At 38.0% G+C, this 22,868-nt stretch overlaps 1 protein-coding gene across 7 annotated transcripts in view; it reads left to right on the top strand.

Moving 5' to 3' along the window:
* The first annotated feature begins 4,350 nt into the window (after positions 1-4,350).
* The window catches only part of CNOT2 (CCR4-NOT transcription complex subunit 2), a 187,616-nt gene continuing 169,098 nt past the window's right edge, over positions 4,351-22,868 (top strand). For 3 of the 7 annotated variants that reach the window (XM_036760299.1, XM_036760298.1, XM_036760293.1), the window contains exon 1: positions 4,351-4,433. Coding sequence is in view for 2 of the 7 variants with exons in the window: in XM_036760297.1 (XP_036616192.1) it covers positions 4,429-4,433 (5 nt within the window). In the remaining 5 variants the exon portion in view is untranslated. Of the gene's footprint in view, positions 4,434-5,005; positions 5,052-22,868 lie in introns of those variants that run through there. The other 4 variants (XM_036760297.1, XM_036760292.1, XM_036760295.1 and 1 more) reach the window with 3 other exon arrangements.

Genomic DNA, 22,868 nt, shown 5'->3' with positions numbered 1-22,868 from the left:
TCAATGATTGGATTTGAAGTCTGCATTTAGATCCTGATTACTGTGACCTTGTTCAAATCACTTTACATCTCCATGCCTCAGTTTCCTCATCTGTAAGAAAAGGGTATTGGTCTAAGTGACTGTTCCATTCCAAGTCTAAATCTATGATTTTGAGTGGATTATACTATGACCTCTATGGTTCCTTGATGTCCTAAGTCTAAGATCCTATAACTAATTATTTTAGTTTGATAGTGTTAATGTGTACAGCAGTAGTCAGAACATGTAGAAAACTGTTAAGATGTTGCTGTATACGAGTAGTCATGCCCACCTTTGGCCATCATGGGTGTGAATGCCACTATCAGACTGATAAAAAAAAAAGCATTAGCGAATCCCCACTTTGGATTTTAGGTAAGGGAAAAGATATGGAAAAAAGAGGCGAAAAGATAAGATTTGTTCAGAAATAGGATACAGAATAAAAATAAGTCTCTCTTTTCTTCCCATGTAAAATATTAAGTGGTAGTAAAGTTGCTTAAATAAATGGATAACCTGGCATAAATTTTTTTTTCCATTTGCTATGTCAGCATCCCTTTGGAATTATTTTATCATTACTGATTTCCCAGGAAAATGAAAATATTTGTTGTACAAAGTGATTATGGATTTAAAAACAGTATATACACAATATATGTATGCACATATATAACATACACACAAATACCCATATTCTTTAAAAAAAAGATTTTTATTAACTTTGTTTTTACATCAACGAGAATTCTCCCTGATCACTTCTGTACTTTCTCCCATAGAGCCATCCTTAATTTTTAAAAGAAAAAGAGAAAGAGAAAATGATCAGTAAAATAAATCAAAATATTAGAAATAACTGACACTGTATGCAATATTCCAGCCCCATAGCACTAGAAATTTGCAAAGGGCGGGGGTGGGGGAAATCAGCAGGGGAACACAGGTCTCTGTGTTGATTTGGTGCCAGCTGTTTCTTTTCATTTTGCAACATTCAATTTCAATTGTCTTGTGGTCACTCTTTCCATTCCCACTGTTGTAGACAACATGTATATTGCTTTCCTGGCTCTTACTTCACTGCACCAGTTCATGCAAGTCTTTCCATGCTTCTCTGCGTTCGTTATGTTCATTGTTTCACACAGCTCAGCAGTATTCCATTATATTCATGAACCGCACTTTGTATAGCTATTTCCCAATCCACAGACATCTACATTGTTTCCAGTTCTTTGCTACCATGAAAAGTGCTGCTATATATATTTTTGTGTACAGAAAGCCTTCCTTTTAGTCAGTGCCCTCTTGGGAGTATGTACCTAGCAACAGAATCTCTGAGTAAAAGGGTACGGATGAGAACTTTTAATTACTTTCTTAGCATAATTCCAAAGTTTTGTAATTTCTAGACTGGTTACCAATTCACAGCTCCACCAACAATGTATTAGCTTGCCTCTCTTTTTATAAGCCCTCAAATAATGACTATTCTCATATTTTGACATCTTTGCCAATTTGCTGAGTATGACATGAAATTTCAGGGTTTGTTCCATTTGCGTCTTTTATTTTTAGTGATTTGCAACATTCTTTCATATGGTTAATAGTTTATAATTCTTTTAAGAAGTGTTTGCTCACATCTTTTGACCATTTATTGACATCTATAGTCTCTCATTTTTCCTTCTGGTGCATGATTTGTGAAGAGTTCATTAAATAATGGATACTTCAAACTGTACCACAATGGCTGCCTTCTATGGAAAAGGAGAGTTTCAGGCAAGAATAAAACTATGGTAAGTGAAAACTTAAGTTATATGGTAATCTCTATAGTTTCTTCTATTGACTAATAAAGCCAATCAACAAAATTATAACTGAGAGGAGGGACTGCCATGTCTATCTTTGCACCCCAAACACTGAGTAGAGTGCTCAGGACATAGTACGCACTTAGCTATTGACAGGAACAAGGACTAAAGTTGTGATTTTGTTGGTAGTCAGTCAACAAGCACTTATTAAACACTTACTTTGTACTGGGGACACAAAAAAAAAGGTAAAAAAAAGTCCCTGTCTTCAAGAAGCATACATTCAAATTGGAAAGACAACATATAAATATGTAGACACATAAAAGATACATACAGAGATGAAAGTAATCTGAAAGCAGAAGGTATCAGCAGCTAGAGCGCTCAAAGGAAGGTCACCTGGAGAAGGTGAGATATTAGCAGAAACTTGAAGGAAACTAGAGAAAACAAAAGATGGAGGTTAGGGTTAAAGTACTGTCTAAAGAACTCCCAGGGGCACAACTGCCTAGTAGAGAGGGCATCAGACTGACCAGGGCTCAAATCCTACCAGGCATGTGAACCTGGGCATCATGTAACCTCTCTCCTGTTTGTTTACCTGTAAAACATGGGGTACAGACTCAGTGGGCTCCAAGGCTTCTTCTAACTCTTAAGCTATGATCCCACAATTTCAGAGCAAACATCTACAAAGCATGTGAGAATCTTTCCTCTGCCATAAAGTCTTGAAGAGCAGCCTAGAGCACTATGTAAATAAGGGCCTAAATCCTTCTTCATCAGCAAACAGGAACTAGCAGTTATGTTGCTGTCACAGAAATCAAGGAAGTGGTTGTGGTGAGCTGGAAGAGGCACATACCCACTTGTATGTTTTAAAAGCAAACCATCTTCCATTCAATGCATTCACTGGGGCAATGGCTACAGCAGTTGAGGGGCACTGCACATACACAGTGCTGGAGCTTGTGTCAACTTAATCATGCATGTCTCCTCCATGTTTGTGAATATTTTTCAATCACATCTTTAATCTCTGTATTCCAGGGTCACACAGCCAGTATGTGGCAGAAGCAGCACTTGAATTCAGATTTTCCTGGCTCCAGGGCCAGCTTTCTATGTTTGTGTGTTGAATTAATTTTGAACTTTTTGTAAAACAGAGAGAATCCAAAGCACACATAATACCAAGTTGTTTATTTTTAAACTGTTTTGCCTGTTTTGATATTATTATAAAATATCTGTGTTGACAACAGGGGTTGTTTTTGCCTCTCTTTGTATCCCCAGGGCTGAGCACAGTGCCTGGCACATAGTAGGTTCTTAATAAATATCTGCTGATAAAGTAAAAGGGAACTTTTTTTCATTAATAAATGCAGACTCTCAACTTGATCTCATTTGACCACATACAACTCTTTCCAAAAAGTTAAGTGAGCAGGCCTAGAATTAAGAAGACCTGAGTTCAAATCCAGCCTCAGATACTTCCTAGCTTCGTGACTGGACAAGTCACATTAAATCTCTCAGTTTCCTCTGTAAAGTGGGGATAATAACAGAACCTACCTTGCAGGGTTGTTGTGAGGATCAAAAGAGGTAATATTTGTAAAGTGCTTAGTGCAGTGTCTGGCACATAGGAAGTATTACATAAATGTTATCGAATACTATTATTCTGAGATAAGATCCATAGGCTTTACCTGATTGTGTGCATGACACAAAACAAGTAGGAGCTTAATAAATGCTTATTCCTTTTCTTGCCACGGAACCTGGTTAGGGTGACCCCGGAGGCTCTATGAACTCTAGGAAGTCTGGCTGATGATCCTGTCTCTAGTGAACATCCACTGGAGGAACACTGTTTTAACTCAAACTAGGTCGTATTGGGAGACCTCAAGTTCAGGGTCGGCGGGCACTTTACCTCCTGGGGCTTTAAAAAGCCTCCGCTCCAGATTTGGGGTATTGTCCCAATTCAGAAATACATAAACAAATAAAAGCAAAGCCAAACCTGGGGTGGGGGTGCGGGGGCGCAGGAGAGGCTATGCAAAAGCAACCCTCCAGGAAAGAAATGGAGACTCACTTGGGAAGGAGGCCGGCGATGCGCTGGCGGGCCCAGGAGCAGGATGCCCAGGCACCGAAGGACTTTGCTAGCTCCCGGGGGGCACGGAGGAGGGGCGGCAGGCGGGCCCCGGCGGAGGCGGCGACGGCGCCCTGCGCTCCGCGGCCCGGCCCGCGGGGGGCGGTAGCGGCCGGCAGCGGCGGAGTCGGCGCGGTCCCCGCTGCGCTCACTGTAACGGCCACGGGCGGCAGAGGCAGAGACAGCGGCAGCGGCGGCGGCGGCGGCGGCGGCCGCCCAGGAAGGCGGGAGCGAGAGGCATCGGCCTCGGCGGGGGGCGGTGTGTGCGCGCGCGTGGGATGATGCCACCCCTCCCCCTCCCCCCACACACGCACACGCACACACACCCGACCCCTGCGCGGCACGCGACGGCGACTCCCCCCCCACCCCCAGACCCCCTCCCGCCTCTACCGTCCCGGAGCCCTACAACCGCAGCTCCGGCCACCCGCCACCCCCTCCGAGCTGAGCCCGAGCGGCAGCAGGAGGGGTCACGGCGGAGGTCAAAGGGTAAAGGTCCTGCTCCCAGCAGCCTCCGCGGTTGATACGTCGCCATCTTGGATCCGCGGGACAAGAAAATTCATGCGGTGAGTTTTTGGCAATTTTTCGGAAGTCTGGCGGCGGGGCGCGCGGCGGGGGCGGCGGATCCGGGGTCCCCGCGAGGCGGGGGAAGGCTCCGGGGCCGGTCCGGTCGCGCCGGGGGTCCGTGGGCAGCGTCCCGGTCCGCCGCTTCCCGTTGCTTTTGTCTCGGCTCCAATCGAGAGAGGGAGAGAGAGCGGAGCGGGCGGGGAGGGGGGGGCGGCGGCGGTGGAGGGAGGGGAGGAGGGAGGGAGCGGGGGTGGGGGGTGGGGAGGGGGGGACGGGACGTAAAGCGTCGCTCGATCCGGCCCGCGGCGGCGGCGGCGGCTCCGGCTCCCGAGCCTCCGAGGCCTGGGCCATCCGGCGGCAGCGGCAGCCGGGCTCCCGCTCCCCCAGGCGCCCGCCCGCCAGCTGGCGCGGACGAACCTCCGCGGGGGCCGCCGCTGCCGCTGCCGCCCCGACGAGAGGAGGAGGAGGAGGCGGCGACGACTGGGCAGCCCGGGCCCTGCTCCGCTCCGGCGCCGCCTCCGTCTCCTCCTGCTGCTGCTGCCGCTGCCGTGTCGGGCCCAGTCCGGCCGTCCTCCTGCTGCTACTTGTGTCCAGAGGCAGCGTGGGGGGCTCGGAGGGTGGGTAACGGGTCTCGCTCGGGTCGCCTCCGGGCCCGAGGGCAGCGGGAGGGGGGCACGATCGCGGTGGGAGGGAAGCGGAGGGGAAGACGCCCGGGATGCTGGGATGGATGATGCTCCGGCCTTCCTGGAGCTGCCCGAAAGCGAGAAAGCGAGCCAGCGCGGACCGCCTCCCGCCCCGAGCCTCGGCGCCCAGCTCGGGGTGCTCTCGGCGCCGCGGCTGCCGTGTCCGTTTCCACTTACGTCGGGGCCTCCCCGACCGCTCCGGTCTCCGGGCTCCCTTGAAAGTTTCATCCAGAAGAGAGCCGAGAGGACGGGAGAGGCCCGTCAGGGAATCCGATGGAGGCCCTGGGGCCGGTCCAGGACCCCGCCTCCTGCAACCCCGCCTCCCCCTCTAGATAACTTCCGATGGGAAGTTTGTTTGCAAAAGCATTCCTTGGCTTTTAGATTTTGCACTCAAAAGAGGCCCCTTGGGGACCAGTGTACCAACCGTACCGCCGTACATAGGAGATGCATCTTAGTACCCCTTTTCTAGGTGTACTGTCAGTCTTCTTGTCCTGGAAGTGCACGGAGCCATCCCCACTTTGCATCATCCAGTAGATGGAGATCGACAATAGGATTCTGTTCCTAGTCTTGATTGCTTGGAGCGTTTCATGCAAGTTAATTCTCCAGATACCTATACTTAGGTATCTGACTACACGGGGTAAAGGACTGAAAGTTAAGTCCTTTGGCTTCTTACTGCAAAAGCAGCTGCTCATAAAGAAGGCCTACATATGGTGACTTAGGGTTGAACACATCTAGTGCCATTGCTAGACGTTTTGGAACCCGAAATTTAGTTCCACTAGTAGCTTGCTTTTAAAAACAAGAACAGAAACAGACAGGAGTCAACGACTTTAAACTTTCTTTCCCGGCGTTTACTATTCAAATGAATTTACTGTTTCGTTTTAGTTTGATATGTTTTAGAGTTTGCTATATTTTATGATAGGTATTGCCAAAACAATCCAAAAGTGATGACACAAAAGAGGTGTCATCTGCAGTATTTGAAGGCATCTCTACCTTAATTTGAAGAGTTGGTCAAGAATAAATATAAAAGGTTAATTTTTCGAATTTCTTTTAGTTTCATTTAAAGTGGCTTTTTTTAATAGTTGAAGGAAGAACATTTGTGTGCTCTGTACGTTGTACCACTCCCCTGGAGCAGTTACCTTTAGTGGATATTTGGAAGTTACTTTTGTGAACCCAACAGAAAAAGATCAGAATACACTTTTTGCAGCTAAAATTCATAAGAAAATTCTCTAAAGGTTTAAATCCAACATAGCCTTGGTAGGATTACCTTTTACTATTACTGGAAATTCTCTTATGAAATAAAGAATGATTCAGTAATGCTAGTAAATAGTCCAAATGTTAGTAATTAGTTTAATTTTCAATTTTATTTTTTCCCTTTATTAAAAATTGCCTTTAATTTCTTAACAGGTTTTCAGGGTACCTTATTTACAATCATTTCTGTAAATGCTTTCCCATTTCCAAACAGGAAGTGAGTTGTAGTTCATTATTTTACATCTGTTTTGATGCTTCAGTAAATAAGTTAATTTAAGCATTATTTTTTTTTGGCAGACTCCTTTCATTCTGACTACTGTTTCAGAGATATCTGTAAACTAGTTCTGATTTTTCTGGGGGAGAAGGGGAGGTGAGAGTTTACTATGTTTTCAGCCAATCAACATAACCTTTCTATTTTCAGTTTCTGGTAGAAATGTAGTATGGTTTAGTGAAAGGGCATTGGACCAGGATTCAGAAGCTTGGGTTCTAGGCCCTCCTTTCCTCCTTTTTTAGGTTCCCTGAAGTTGGGCTAGCCACTTAACCTCACAGAGCCTCAGTTTCTTAATCTGTAAAATAGAATCATAACCTAGATTTTAGAGGTTTTTTGAGGATCAGTTGAGATGATATGTGAAAGTATTCCCTTAAGTTGTAAATTGCCTTGCCAACATATGGTATTTTTGTTACCATATAAATAGGAGTGAAATGTCTTTTAAGTCATTTGAGTAATGCTTCAGTTGCTGTTTAAAAAGTGTAATAACCAATTTGTAATATAGAATATTTTTCTTTTGTGGAGTGCTAACACATAGGATAGAATTCATAAGTTAATAAACTTATGACACCTATTTTTTTTTATTTTAGGATCCTGGCACAACCTGAGCATTCACAATTTACCTTTAAAAAAAAAAGATGCTTTGGAGGTTTAAAGACCTAATGTACCTGAAAGTGTTCTTATGGAAATAAGCAAATACTTGAGGTTTTTGAATAGATTTCTTTAGAAGTATTTTTGAAGCCCAGGTTTTTTTGCTTTTTATTTGTTTAGTAAATACTGTTATCAAAACAAATTTATTCTTAGGCTCTAAGTAAAGCATAAGTACATATATATCAGTGGCTTTTCACAACTTTTCACCACTCATGGAAAGTCTTAAGTTGGCCCTGTTTAGTATCTTTTAATATGCTTTATGGATTTTCTAATGGCACAGAATACGTAATGTAAAGATGTGTAAGGTTACTGATGTATGAGTAAACTTTAATGCAGACTTTATTTGTGTCTGGAGGATAATGTGGGCTGACAGGAAAAGGCTTTTGTGCCACTTTTTTAAAAAATTTAAGTGATAATATTGGTGCTTTGAAATGTGTTCAGCCTTTGTGCCATTTTGATTATAGTAAGTCTACTTTGTAATGATTACTCATTTAAAAATAGACTTTGGAAGATTATTTATATTTACCCAGAGAGGCATTTAAGACCGTTACAGAAATGGTGATAAAGTGTTAGATAGTAAATGATTACAACAAATGTTTATGATTTTAGTTGTTACCCAAGTCTCTAATGATTTTTCATTCAAAGAAGCAATATTAAAAAGATAGTAGTGAGAAGTTCAGAGTTATTCTAAGTGGCACTAGGGCGTTCATCACATATAATCATGATAACATTTATTTTACGTTGAAAGGTAATTCCATTGAGAATCCAGATGAGCTATCAAAGCAAATTTCCCAAAGCTAGACCTTATTTATAAGGGATAGCTTTTGGGAATTTAATTTCAAGATGATATGTGGTATATATAAATTTTATTTTTATTTTTATGAAGAACAGAAAAATAGGACTGTGTATGGAATTGTGAATCTGTACTACTTACCACTTTTTTTTTAGTTATGAATTCCATCACTGCTTAGATTGTATGTGTCCTTTTCTGTCTTTCTGCTCTTTTCTGTTTTTATTTTTTTCAAGTGATCCATTGATTCCCTTTTTTGGTGAGCAGGGGAGACAATCACTATCATTTCTCCCCTTAACATTCCCCAACTCTTCTCTAACACCGCCAAAAAAGCCCTTCCTTACAACAAGTATAACCACATAAAACAAAATCACACTGGTAGTATCTGAGAATCTATGCCTCATTTTGTACCTCTGATTCCACCATCACTCTGTCAAGAGGTGAGAATCATAATTCATCATCGGTGTTCTGGAGTCATGATTGTTCATTGGGTTGATCATAGTTCTTAATAAGTTAGTTTTATAAGCCCTTCACAGTTGTTTTCCTTTACAGTGTTGTGGCCATTATATAAATTGCTCTTCTAGTTCTGCTCACCTCTTTTAATATCAGTTCTTGCAGGTCCTCCCAGCTGTATAGATAGATTTTAAGCAGATATGGCAGAATTGATGATGTTTCAGACTAAAATTGACAGTTAAAACAAATTATGGCAATACCTTTCTAATTCATTTTGCAACTTTTCCTTGATTTTACTGATGGCCTTCCTATCTCTAAATAACACTTGTTTCTTTCTTGGTTTGGTCTTCTTTTTGGCTTGGCATAATTTGATTTGTTACCCCCTTGAAGTCCCTATTACCTATGTAAACCATACTCTGTGTATGTGTGTGTGTATGTGTCCACGTGCGCGTGCATGTGTGTATGTTTTAACTTGTCTGTATCACTCATAATAGAAAGGAAGCAGATTTGAAATGCTAAATGCACACACACACAGTTTCCTCACATATTGATGAGGTTCTATACATACTGTAGGATGAGATCCATTGGATTATCATTTTTTAAGAAGTTTTATGGCTGATTACATCACAGTTACACCCAGTTATTTTTATGACATTGCTTATATTGGACTTTCCATTCCTAGTTGATCTTTCCTTTGTAACAAAGGAAAACAGCTAAGCTTCTGATAACTTATGCAGCATTCTATATCTGTAGTTCCCAACCTCTCTTTTAAGAGGAGAGTTTATTTCATATTTGTTTTCAAGGAGGATTTTTGGTCTTTGTGAATGTGAGTTTGACTGTCTTTTAGTGTTGTTTTTGTGTACTTTATTTTAATAATTGTATATGTTTTTGTGGTTCATCTTTTTTTATTCTTAATCTGTTAATATAAGATTTCCCATGTTTCTTTGACTTCTTCATATTTGTTGCTTCCTACAGTGCAATTATTCATTACATTCATGTGCCACAATTTGTTCAGCCATTCATCAGTGATACTTGATTAACCAATCATCAGGCATTTATGAAATATCTTAGTATATCACAGGCATCATACTATAGATCAGGAGAAACAAAAATGAAATATTTCCTGACCTCGGGGAGCTTATTTTCTATGGGAGGGAGATAACAATAATATATAAGTATATAAAGACATATGCTTATTTTTTCCTAGTTTTTGTTGGCAACATTTAATTTAGCAGAGATCAGGGTATATTATACTACACACGATTTATTCATCTTACATTGCTAGGAAATGAGACTACATATAGGAGAGCCTTCTTTTGTTTTAAGATCATTTCATTTGTTCGTTCAGCACACATTTATTGAACTTTGAAGAGACAATGACCATCACAAAGTTTTTTCCTCAAGAATCTTAATGATCTAATTAAAAATTGTACACAAGTTTATTAACAAGCTAGACTATAGTGAGTATCATAAGGAAGATTGCATCATGATGTTATGAGAGTTCTGAAGAGAGCTATCCTTATCTGATTCAGGGCCTAAGGTAAAGCTTTGTGGAGGAAGTGGCATTTAAAATGGCCCTTGAAGGATGAGTCTTCACATTTTTTGTTTTATTATTATGAACATGAGAACATTAACAAACACCAACATTTCTGTAGACAAAGAACAAAAAATGATTATCACACTGTGAAAACATAGTAGTTTTTTTTTTAAGTATGTTTACACTTCAGGATGGTGTTTCCAAAACTGCTCTGTTTATCTGCCTCATCTTCTCTAATTTTTTTTTTTAAGTTTCATTCATGCTCTTTTCTTTTTTGGTATCACTACCTTCATCAATAAATTTCTCCACCTCTCCCGTATGGGTAATAAAACAAAACACACATTGACTAAGTCTGAAAGTCTTATTTTTGCACTTCTAATCCATCTCTCTGCTAAGAGCTGGGAAGCATGATTCATCATCACTCTTTTAGTGTCCTCCTTGGTCATGGCATTGTTCATAATTCTAAAGTCTTTTATTGTTATTTTTCTTTACCAAGTTGTATTCATTATACATGTATTGTTTTTCTCTTCTTGCGCATTTCACTCATTATTGGTTAGTTTTTTAAAATAAATTTTTATTGATATTCTAAAACAAAATATCACCTGTTTCCTTTTGTATTATCCACCCCTACCCAGAGAGCTATTTTTCATGACAAAGAATTTAAAAAGAGCAAGGAAAAAATTCAGTAAAACTAAACAGTCAAAAAAGCCTAATATGTTCATATGAAATATATTATGTGCTCCACACCTTTGGTCTACCATTTCTGCAAAGAAGCAAGAGGATGCGTTTTCTCACATCTGTAGTCTTTGAGGCCAAACTTCCTTACACTCTCTCAGCATTCATTTTTGATTGTTTTGTTGTTGTTTCCTTTCTCATTGTGTATATTGTTTTCTTGATTTTGTTTATTTCATTTTCCATCAATTGTCATATAAGTCTTTCCATGCTTATCTATTCATCATACTCATCACTTCTTAGAGTAAAGCAATATTCCATTACCTTTGTGTACCACAACTTGCTTAAGTGTTCCTGAATTAACAGATAACTACTTTGTTTCCAGTTCTTGGCTACTAAAAACAGTTGCTGCTACAAATATTTTGCTATTTAGATTCATTCTTTTTGTCATTGTCCTCCTTGGGATACATGCCTAGCAATGAGATATCTGGGTCAAAGGATTTGGGCATTTTAGTTACTTTATTAGAATAATCCCAACTTGTTTCCCCAAATGATTGGACTAGTTCACCACACCATCAGCAGTGCATTAGTATGTTCTCTGCATCAGGTCATTCAAGTCTTCCTAGGTTTCTCTAAATATTTCCTTATTATTTCTTACAACAAAGTAATAATATTCTTTTACATCCACATACCACAATTTGTTTATTCCCCAATGATGGGCACCTACTTTGATTACAGGTTTTTGCTTTCTAGTTTTCTCTTAACACCTTTGTTTTCATTTTAGTTTCTGTTTAGCTCTGGCTTTTTCACTGGGAATCCTTGAAAGTCCTTTATTAAAGATCCGTTTTCTCCCTTACCCAGTAAGATTACGGTGGGTTTTACAGGATAAGTTATTCTTGATTGTAATTTGGTTGTAAGCCTTTATCATTTGCCGTAGTAATTACAGCATAGTCTTGTGTAATCTTGAGTGTGGTTCCTTAGTAGTTGAACTCTTATTTTTGGATTCTTTAATTTTTTTTTTCCCTTTTGTCTCAGGTCTCAAATTGGCTCTTAAATTTGGTTATAACATTCCTGGGAGTTTTTGGTTTGATGTTTCTTTCAGTAGGTAAATGGTGGATTCTTTTTTTATTTTGCCTGATAGTTTCAATAGATTTGGGCAGTGTTCTTGAAATAGGTTATTCAGGGTTTTTATTTGATTGTGACTTTCAGAGAGCCTGATGTTTCTTAAATTTTCCCTCATTTTACAGGTCAGTTTTTCATAGTAACTATTGTACATTTTCCTTTTATTAAGTCCTTTATTTTGTTCTAAAATTTCTTAACTCACGGAGTTTTTGAGTTCTGATTGTTTTTTAGGAATCTAGTACTTCAGTAAAGTTTTCCTGTCTTATGTTCTAAGTTATTTATTTTCCTTTCAAATTTTTTCCTCTAGTATTTTAATTTCAATTCCTATTTCATTTTCAAATCTCTTATTTTGTTTGTGGTCCTTGTGGCTAGACATCTTTTCTGGGTTTTCATGTACTGGTGGAGTTCCTTTTTTTTTTTTTTTTTTTTTTTGGGTCTAGAAATATGCACACAGACACGTTAAATCCAGAGTATATCTACTGTATTTGGTGATTTTTTTTTCCTATTTAATCATATTTGCCCTGGCATCGATCCTTTTTAGCACTTGTAGGTTCAGGACTGATTATCATGACTTGTACTATAGTACTTCCCTAGTGTGAACTCTATTCTGTTCTCTTTTGGGTTCTAGCTCTTTTTTTTCAATAATCCCTGACTGGATGGAGGAACATACTTAGGTTATCTATGGTTTTCTTTTTTTTTTCACCCCAAGGTCTAGGTTCCTCTACAACCTTCTTATCACCGTCTTAATTGGAAATGTGAGATGAGGGAGCAAGAAGCAGGCATCTACCAAAATTAGGGGTTCTTAACCTTTTTCTATGTCATAGAACCCTTTGACAGTTTAGTGAAGCCTATGTATCCCTTTTCAGAATGATACTGTTAAATGCATAAAACAAAATACATAGAATCATAAAGGAAACCAACTATATTGAAACAGTTATCAAAACATTTTTTAAAAGTTCACAAATGCCAGGTTAAGAATGCCTGTTCTAAATATTCAAACTTTTATTGTAAACTTATTTTGAGAATGACAGTTGAAAAATAAATCCTATACTTCCCTGTCTTCCTAAATAAAACATGCTAAATATAATTTAACTTTTCCTTGATAATTCAAGGTTATGGTTGTAAACACCAGTAATTGCTGTAATGAAATGATATGGTCAGGAATTACTAAAGTGTTTGTCATTTGACTGAGGTTATTTGTCCTGATCCTACTTTGGGTGGAATACTATGCCTTTAGTCTTTTGCCTTTGATATTTTTTTCCTATTTCTTTCTTCCATATTATTGCTCTTTGTTGCTTTCGTTGTGCATGCCACCAGTGGTCCCCTGATTCCTTCCTCTCTCCCATTTTAACTTCCCCCTCTATTTATTTGTGGACTGGTAAACATAATTGAGTTACACACCATTTAATACTTGTTTGTAAGGTAAGAGTATTTTGAAGGAGTTGAGGTGTTTTCTTAGGAGTAAAAAGCATCATCTTTTACTACATGGACTTTGTGACATGTCCACTTACCTTATTTGCACCTGGGTTCTTGGCTATGTATGTAGTTGAAGTTGGGTGAGTGACTTGAATAAAAGAGTTGTTATTGTAATGGACATTTATAGTTGGACATTATAATGGACATTTATACCAACTATACAGTGGTAGTGCTTTACAAAAAATATATTTGCAGTTTCTCCTTTTTTTTAGATATGTAGAAACCAAGTGAGGGTAAGAGAGTCTTGCAAATAGAGTGTGATGAGAACCATACTCTGACAGTATTATATTTTTCAACTGTCTGCTTTTAAAATTTGAAACAATTTTTGCTTACCTATTTTTCAGTCATTGTTTCTGTAACTTAAGACTAGCAAAGTTGATGAAAGGTAAACATTAATTTGGTCATGATATTTTTACAGAAATAGCATGGCATAGCTGATAATAGCTCATAGTTGGAGAAATGTTTTATCCTCCAAATGGAATGTAAGCTCCTTGAGGACAGGCACCATTTCACTTTTGTGTTTGTTCCTTCACCTACACTCTTCTCCCCTTCCTGGTTCACAGTAGCCATTTAATAAATGCTTGTTGATTGATTAATAGTGCATAGGATACTGGATTTGGAGTTACGAAGAGCTGAATTTGAATCCAGTTTCTAGTTATTTCCTAACTAAGTGAACATTGGCAAGCTGCTTATATGTCCCAGCCTCAGCTTCCTCATCTGTATAAATGAGGATGTTATCTTAAGTACCTATCTCACAAGGGTTATTGTGGAACTTGAAGCAGTTAAGTGTTTGTGAAAAGCACTTTGCAAACTTTAGAACCCTATATGAATGTCACTTCTTGTTACTGTTTTCTGCTAGCAGTGATGGCCTACCTGCACCCTCCCTTAGTATAAATCTCCCTGAGTGAAGGCAGATAAGTTGCAAAATAAATATTTATTCATTAGCACTGTTAAAAGAAACAGTGGAACTTAGTTATCCTGCCGTATTGAGTAGGTAGTGGTAGTTAGTACTCATTCTGTAACTTGATTGTTTCAAAGTTATTTTGGACACTTTTTCTGGGGTAGTTAAGGTGGTGTACTGTGGCTAGAGTACTGATGTGCAGTTGACAAAACCTGAGTTCAAGTCTGCCTCAGATACTTCCTAGTTGTGTTATCTTGGGCAGGTCACTTAGCTGATCTCAGCTGTACTTTCCTCATCTGTACAGTGGAGTTATAATAGTACCTATTTTCTGGGGTGCTTGTGAGGATCAAATGAGTTAATGTATGTAAAGTGCTTTGCAGATCTTCAAGTGCTATCTAAATTTAGCTATTATTACTTTTGCCCATTTTGGGATTTGGATGTAAGAATAGAATTTATTTGTATCATCAAGTGCACAGAATTTAATGACTGATTATGTATTATAGTCATAATGATGTTTCGAGATGTAGAACTTAAGGTTTTTGTCACATATAGTAGAAAATGATTTTGCGTATTTAAAACTATGCAAACAACAATTTTGACATCTACCAAGTTTACATGTTAACTTAGTCTAAATTTATCAAAATGTTGTTAGAAATATATATTTGCATTTTTTTCACATTTCATCTTTAAATTTTATGACATAGTAGAAAGAATATTGGAATAGGGGTTAGGACACTAGGTTAATTAATGCTAGGTAGGAGTAGCTCTGCTGCTAAGCAGTTATGTGACATTGGGTAAGATTCTCAAATTGTCGGTTTCTCTTACCTCACCTGTACATTGAGACTTTTGACCAAAAAAAACCCCAAAACAAAAATCCCACCACTCAGATCCAGTAAAAATTTCCAGGGTCCTCTAAGGCTCTAAAATTCTGTGAAGTAAGAGGATCTTTTCTCAGGGGTGGGGAATATAAGGGAGTTAAAAATACAGTGAATTTTTTTGAGCATGGCATTGGCCAGATTCTCTACCTTTTTCCTGTTTGATTATGAATGGCAATTGAATTGATTTGCTTTATCATCTGTCTGTATGTAAATAGTGAGTATTTACTTGTTGCAGGATAGTACTGCATATATTACATAAACATAGTTGTTCATCTTTTGAAATTTTAAACATGGCATATTACATATTTTAAAAAATTAAAAATTTTTAGCTTCATATATTTTATATATACCGAAATGCCTTTTAAATTAGTGGAGGGTTTGTGTATAGCGGAATCCTGTGGTTTGGGGAAAAATTTTGTACCATATTAGAGTAGTAGCCCTAATTAGTCAAAATTGATTTATTTGGGGCACAATTTAAATGACAAATTTGCCAATATTTTTAAACTTTTTTTAAACCCACCAGACCTTTTGTTTCATAATTTTAAAAGATATTCTTCATTAGACAACCATTTCCATTTTTTATGTAACATGGCAACTTTTCTTTATAATAAATAGTGTAGTTTTCATACTCATACTTTTAGTGCTCTCTGAAGATGGGATTTTTGCATGTTGGTCAGTTAGAGAAGTTTATATGGTTACATAAAATTTGTAATATATTTAAGTTTTGAGTAGCCAGTTTTGTTTCACATTAAGATATGTGCCTCACATTATTATACCATTACAAATATGGACCTTAACATTATTGTTATAAAATAGATTCAGAATCATAGAAATTAGTTGTCAAGTGCTTTTTAAAGTTATTCATAATACTTTATAGTACATATGTAGGAGGAAAGATACATATTTCAGATACTAAGATTTGCATTAAATTCTTTTAATATATTAAATTATGTTTTAGTGCTTGTGATATTTGTAAAGTAAATACATTTTTTAAGTTTGTGTTTTTGTTTTCCCTTATATAAAAAAAAAGTAGAGGCTACGCTTCACTAAGAAAGAATGATGAGCACTTGATAATGGGACTGAAATTGAATTTAAAAATTTTATCAGTAGTATTACTTGGTTACAAAACCTGCTTGTTCCTTTTATTCTGTATGTCTTTGGAATAAAATGGAACTAATTATGTCAAGATCTCTTGGTGTAGTGGAAAGAGTCCTAGGTTTGAACTTCAAGGGATTTGGGTCTGAATCCTGGTCCTGCTACATGCTTCTTCTGTAACTTTGGTCAAACTGTTTTCCCTCCATGGGCTTCAGTTTCCTCATCTATAAAATAAGGGGGATTAGACTTGATGACTTCCAAGGTAACTTCTGACTCTGTCTGTGGTCCTATGATACTACCTTTTCTTATAGAAACATATTGTGTTGGGAACATTGCACATCCTAATGCTGTTAGTGCCTATTACTGAGATGAGGCATTGCAAGAAGGAACCTGTAGTTTCAGTATCACCTCTGTGTAAGAAGTATATCAGTGAGCCACAATTTATGCTATAGCTTATACTTACAAACCTTAAATACTATATAAAGGCTAGCTATTATTATTGTTGTTCATTTCTGACATAAAACATGTAATTGAATAACAAGTAGACTTTTAAAGTATATATATTCTTTTTCTGCCAGAAATTGTCATTAGGCAGCATCTAATGGGACATGTACACGGTTTATATTGCAGAAATCTAAATAATATGGAGAAGAATCCAATTGCCTATTTAAAAATAAAAATATAATTAGTAAGGGAGACATTTCTGCTCTGTTCCAGGTGATCTGTGATTTTTGCCTATGGGAAGCCCAGGTTTGCAAGATTGCTTATAGCTGCCTTCGTAATTGGCTGCTTCTGAGTTGATGACTGAGTTTAAATTATTTTAAGTTATTAAATGGAGATTGTTGCTATATAAAAATGGGGTATTTAAGTTGGAATCCAGGGACTACTTGGGAGAAGAAAATGCTGTGTTTTCTGTGGTTTGAAAGCCTTTTTTTTTTTTTTAGTAAAATATCTTAAGAAGATCATTTGAACATTAGTGTAAGATTTCTTTTTTGAGTGTTAACTCTTTAAATAGTTCAAGTGAAGAGAGTTCCTAAGGTGACTCTCAATTATTTTAATTCTTTTCCAGAAAGAGCATGAAGAATATTTATTTTTTAGTTGAAGGAATAAATTAAACCTTGGAAATATTGGAATAGTGGAGGATAGGCCCAAAGGATAGGAACCAAGGCTCAGGGAATCTGTGACTTATTTAGGGTCATATATCCATGAAATGGCAGAGACAAGCCTTAGACTCAGCTCTTCTCAACACTAAGTCTAGTAGTCTGTATTATTTTACATTTAGATATGCTTTTGTATTGTTAGTTTGTATAGTTCCTTTACTCACATTGATAATCAAACTTCATTTTTGTGAATATTGTAATTCTTTTTAATGCCACAAATGAACTACATCGTTTCCACAAATTTGAGAATATCTTAATTTGACACTATTAATAAACAAAATAGTAAAGAATAGGCTGTTTCTATTTGCATAGGTTTTAGTGACTTTTATAATGTTTTTTTTACTTACCTTCATCTTCAAGGAATACCACTTCTTTGTATTAGAAAGTTTGGAGTGGCAAGTAACACTATATAAGAAAAGCTAAACTTTCTTGCAAGTAGTTACAGGAACAAAAATTTGAGGGTGTGTCTTGGTGTACTAATGAATTTGGAATCTAATCTTTGTCACTTAAAGCAGCATAGTATGTGTAAGCAGCCTGTGGCATATTGCTATTGGTGGTTTGCACTAAATCCACAAGCATATATTGAGTACCTGTAATGTGCCAGGTATAATTCTGTAGGCGGCTAAGTGGTCATAGCATTGAACATTAGATTTGGAATCAAGAAGACCTGGAGTTTAAATCTTTCCAAGACACTTACTAGCTGTGTGACTCTGGGGAAGTCACCAAACCTCTCTTAGTCTTAGTTTCTCTTAGCTGTAAAATGGAAGTAATAATAGCTTCTACCTCCCAGGGTTGTTGTGGGGGTCAAATGAGATAATAGATATAAAAGTAAAAGTGATTTGCAAACCTTAAAGTGCTATATAAATGCCAGCTATAATTGTATTATTATTAGTTCTAGGCGCTACAGATACAAAGACAAAAAATGAAACAACCACTTCCCACAAGGAACTTACAGCTGATCTTGGGAGACAATATATAGTATCAAGGCTGGGGACTGGACAGTGATTTTATTTGTATTGAACAATGATGTCAGATTGAAATAGAAAGGAATCCTTAAAGACTGCATATTGATGTAGAAAAGCACAAATTAACATTATATATGTTGTTATTGTATTTTTATTTATCTTGTTAAATATTTCCCGATCTTAAAGATTATGAAAAGCTGAGAAGTCCTACATTGTAAGACTCAGTTTCCTCATCTTAGAGTCCCCTATACTAGAGGTTTAAACTCATAGGCTTAAGGCCCCAAGTGGCCCCCAAAACTCCAGAGTACAGCAAGAACCAGATTAAATGTAATTGGGAAATGTTTAACAAGATAAATAAAAATACAATACAACATAGATAATGTTAATTTGTAGTTTTTGGTCTCAAGAGCCATCGCTTTGTTTAAAATTGGTGGGGACCCCAAAGAGCTTTTGTTCATGTGGGTCACATCTATTGATATTTATCATATTAGAGATTAAAATAGATAAAATTTAAAAATAGTAATTCATTTAAAAATAACCCATTTTATAGCAACATAAATAAAATTTAAATGAAAATACCCTCTCTTTTCCAAAATCCAAACAAATGGTGAGAAGAGTGGCATTGTTTTACATATTTCTTGCAGATTTCTTTAAAGTCTGGTTTAACAGAAGACAGCTAGATTCTCATATTTGCTTCTTCAGTCTGTTGTGACTGACATCTAGCCTTATGGAAATACATAGTCAGAAAAGGGAAGACTATTTTAACAGACAAATAACGTCTTAGTATTATTACATATATACTTTGAGATCAGCTGGCCCATGGCATTGAAAGGTGAAGTGACTTGCTAGTAGGCATCAGAGGCAGGTCTTGAACCCAGGGCTTTCTGACTTTCAGGCTCTATCCCCTCCACCACACTGCGACTATTCAGATATATGCATAAGTATATTTGCAATAGAAATAAGGCATTTGGGGGGGGGAGGCCCTGGAAGTTGATGGTATCACCAAAAACCCTGTGTAAGAGGCCATTTGAGCTGAACTGTGAAGGAAATTAGGGATTCCAAGAGGTGGAAGGGAGACAAGAGTACATCCCACGAATAGAGGGACAGACAGCTTTTGCAAAGGCATCCAGATAGGAAATGGAACGTTATTATGAAGAATAGCAAGAAGGCCAGTTTGGTTGGAATATGTAGTGTTTGAAAGGGTGTGATATAGCCTGGAAAGGTAACTTGGGATCAGATTGTAAAGGGTCTTAAATGCCAGGGGAAGGGGGAACTTTATTTAATCCTAGTTGTAATAAAGAGCCATGGAGTTTATTTCACCAGGAGAGGTGATAAACATATTAAGGTCATGTGCAACTCTAAAAGGTACTGGTAGCATATAGAGAGTAATAGTGAGATCAAAGGATAATGGAGAAAAGTCAGTTATTTTGTGGTTGATTCATTAAGGAGTAGAGGTACTGAATTACCATCTCTAGATGTGTTCCTATACTCTGCATTTATTCAGTTAAGTTTTTTTGTGTATTTGTCTTGAGCCTCTTATCTTTCCTCCTAGACCTTGTAAACTCCTTCAGGTCGGAAACTATTATTATTACTTTTCATCTTTGTGCCTCATCCATAGTTGACATCTGACATTCGTGGAATTGATTGCATGAATAGCTATGCTGGTTGGGATCCATGGAAAAGGAAGGCCTCTATTGTATTAGGTAACTCTTCTTTAGAGGATTTGGGGAAAGACATGGATGAAAATTGCACAGGACTAGGAGTAGAGGGCTTCTTTTCCTTTGTGCAGTGCTTTTTAAACATAATTCTAAGTCTGTCACTGCTGCAAAAGGCCCATAACTCCTAGTGATATTGTAAAGCTCCAAATCATGCAATATCATAATCTCCAGTGAATCAAAAATGCTTGTAATCAAAGGGGCAAGGACAAGATTCATGGTGAACATGAAATGGGGGGAGGGGGCAGGAATAAGTAAGCATTTATTTACTATGTGTCAAACACTGTGCTAAGACTTTTTACAAATATCTCATGTGATCCTCACAGCAACCTGGGAAGTAGGTGCTGTAATTGTCCTCATTTTATAGTTTAGGAATCTGAAACAGGCTAAGTAACTTACTAGCTCACAGAGCTATTAAGTGTCTGAAGATGGATTTGAGCTCAGTTCTTCCTGCCTCCAGGCCCCGCTCTCTATCCACTACACCATCAGCTGTCTCAGGAGTGCTTTGTAAATTGTAAAGCACTATATATACATGTTAGCTATTAATATTGTAATGTATCTTTGATTCTGCTTAATGTCTCTTCAATCAACAAACATCTATTAAATGCCTACTAAGTGACAGGCATTGCGCTACATGCTAGGGATGTTTCAAAAAAATGAAACAATCCCTGCCCTGGAGGAGTTTACTTTCTTTAAAAAAAAAAAAATTGATGTGCTTGTTTTGATACTACCTTTATTTCTCAATGTATCTATCACCTCTGCTCTCCATTAATATAAAGAATTTAAAAAAGGAAACAGGTCAACAGCATCTACTGACATACCCACTGAGTCTCAAAAGTATCTCAGCATTCCACATTTGTAATCTTCCACCTCTGAAAAGAAGACAGAGAGGGATGTTTTCTCAGTTCCCCAGAGCCAAGCTTCTTCATAAATGTTCATAAATGAACATTCAGTTTCATGTCTTTGTTCTTTCTGTTTACATTGTTATATTTGTTATATTGTTTTCCTGGTTCTTCTTACTTGCATAAATTCATGTCTTCCCCTTTTAAAAAAAAGGTTTAGGGTTTTACTTTCTTACTGTGATCGTTAATTTTTATGCACTACAGTTTCTTCAGTTATTCCCCTATCATTTGGCCACTTATGTTCTATTGGGAGAGAAACAATATGCATGGAGAAAAGTAAATACAAAACATATACCAAGTAGCATATGTGTGGGAAGGTTGTAGAGATAAGGTGGATCAGGGCTGTGGTGGTGGATCAGAATGGCCTTTTGTTAGAACATGGCACACGAGAGAGATTTGAGAGAATATAGGCATTCTGGGTGGGAGAAGTGAAGAAGTTCATTTCAGGTACAGGGGACACCTTGTACAGAGAAGCAGTGGGATAGAGTGGAAAGAGCTCTGTTTTAGCAATATCAATTTGGCAGCTGTGTGGTTTGGAGAGGGAAGACCAAAGCTTTCATCAAAGGGATTGACTTCATTATGTTCCTTTCACTCTACTTACTAAGACAGGAAAGCATGTTATATTTTAGTAGGATTTTCAGTTATTCAGTCAGCAAACATTTAAGTGCCTGCTATAGCCACTCTGCTAGGTGACAGGCATACAAAGACAAAAATGAAACAGTCTCTGTCCTGAAGGAGCTTACATTCTGTCAGGTGTCGTAAGTGACTTGTATGTATACTTTGATATACATGTATGAGTGTATACAAGATAAATACAAGGTAATATTTTTTTGGCAGGTGCTAGGGCCACATGTAGCAGTTGTCAGTTGAGCTGAGCTCTGAGGGAATCTTGGGACTTTGAGAGGCAGAAATGAGGAAGGAGTACATACCAGGAATAGGGGACAGCCTTGCAAAGGCATGGAACTAGGAAATGGAATGCCATGTATGAAGAACAGCAATGAGACTAGTTTGTAAGTATGTAATGAGCTTAGAAAGGTAGTTGAAAATCAAGTTGAGAAGGGCTTTCAGTATCAAAACAGAAAAGGTTGGATTTGTAAAAGGTGATTAGGGAGCCACTGGAGTTTGTTGAGTAGGGGAAAAGAGATTCCTTTGACAGCTGTGTGGAGGTTAGACTAGAGAGGGGAGAGGTGTGAGGCAGGGAGACTAATTCATTTTGGAGGTTATTGTCATATATGATGGAATGAGGGCCTGGACCTAGTAGGAACTATGCGAATGGAGAAGAAAGAATGAGTGCTTGAGCTGTGAAGATGGAATATACAGAGTTGGCAACTGATTACATATTTGGGGTGAACCTGGATGAACAGGAGAGTTTTCTGGTTAACCCTATTCAATAATTCACAAGATCTATGATTTAGTATTACTCTGAACCTTAGTTGACATCCTCATGAATTTCTGTATCTTGATTCCCTCTCTCCCTTTATCCTTCCCCCCTCCCCCACTGTGACTTTTTCTGAAACTGGTTCTTGAATGGTTGACATACAGTCTGCTACCCAAATCGGTATTCAAAGTCTTTCCAGCTTGGTAGAGTTATCCAGAGTTCATGCTACAGTGGCATTGGCTGTGAATGTCCATGATTGCCTTTCATACCATCATGGGGCCCTGGAATAGGACTTTAGTGGAGGAAATTAACTTGAAAATTAAATTAACCTGGTTGGTTCATTTCCTTAACATTCATGCAATAAACATCTTGCTTTTATACTTTGGGACTTCAATTTACTTGCAAATACCCCTGCTTCCCAGTTCATCAGATTCCTTAAAAGAAAAAAAAAATTATTGAACTACCGACTATGTGCCAGGCACTGTGCTAAGCACTTGAGAGATATTATTTCATTTATTCGTCAAAACAGCCATGAAAGGT

The sequence above is a fragment of the Trichosurus vulpecula genome, chromosome 5, assembly GCF_011100635.1.
Source record: "Trichosurus vulpecula isolate mTriVul1 chromosome 5, mTriVul1.pri, whole genome shotgun sequence".
In the NCBI taxonomy this organism is placed as follows: Eukaryota; Metazoa; Chordata; class Mammalia; order Diprotodontia; family Phalangeridae; genus Trichosurus; species Trichosurus vulpecula.
The sequence above is the reverse complement of the archived record's forward strand: the minus strand, read 5'-3'. Positions and strand labels throughout refer to the sequence as shown.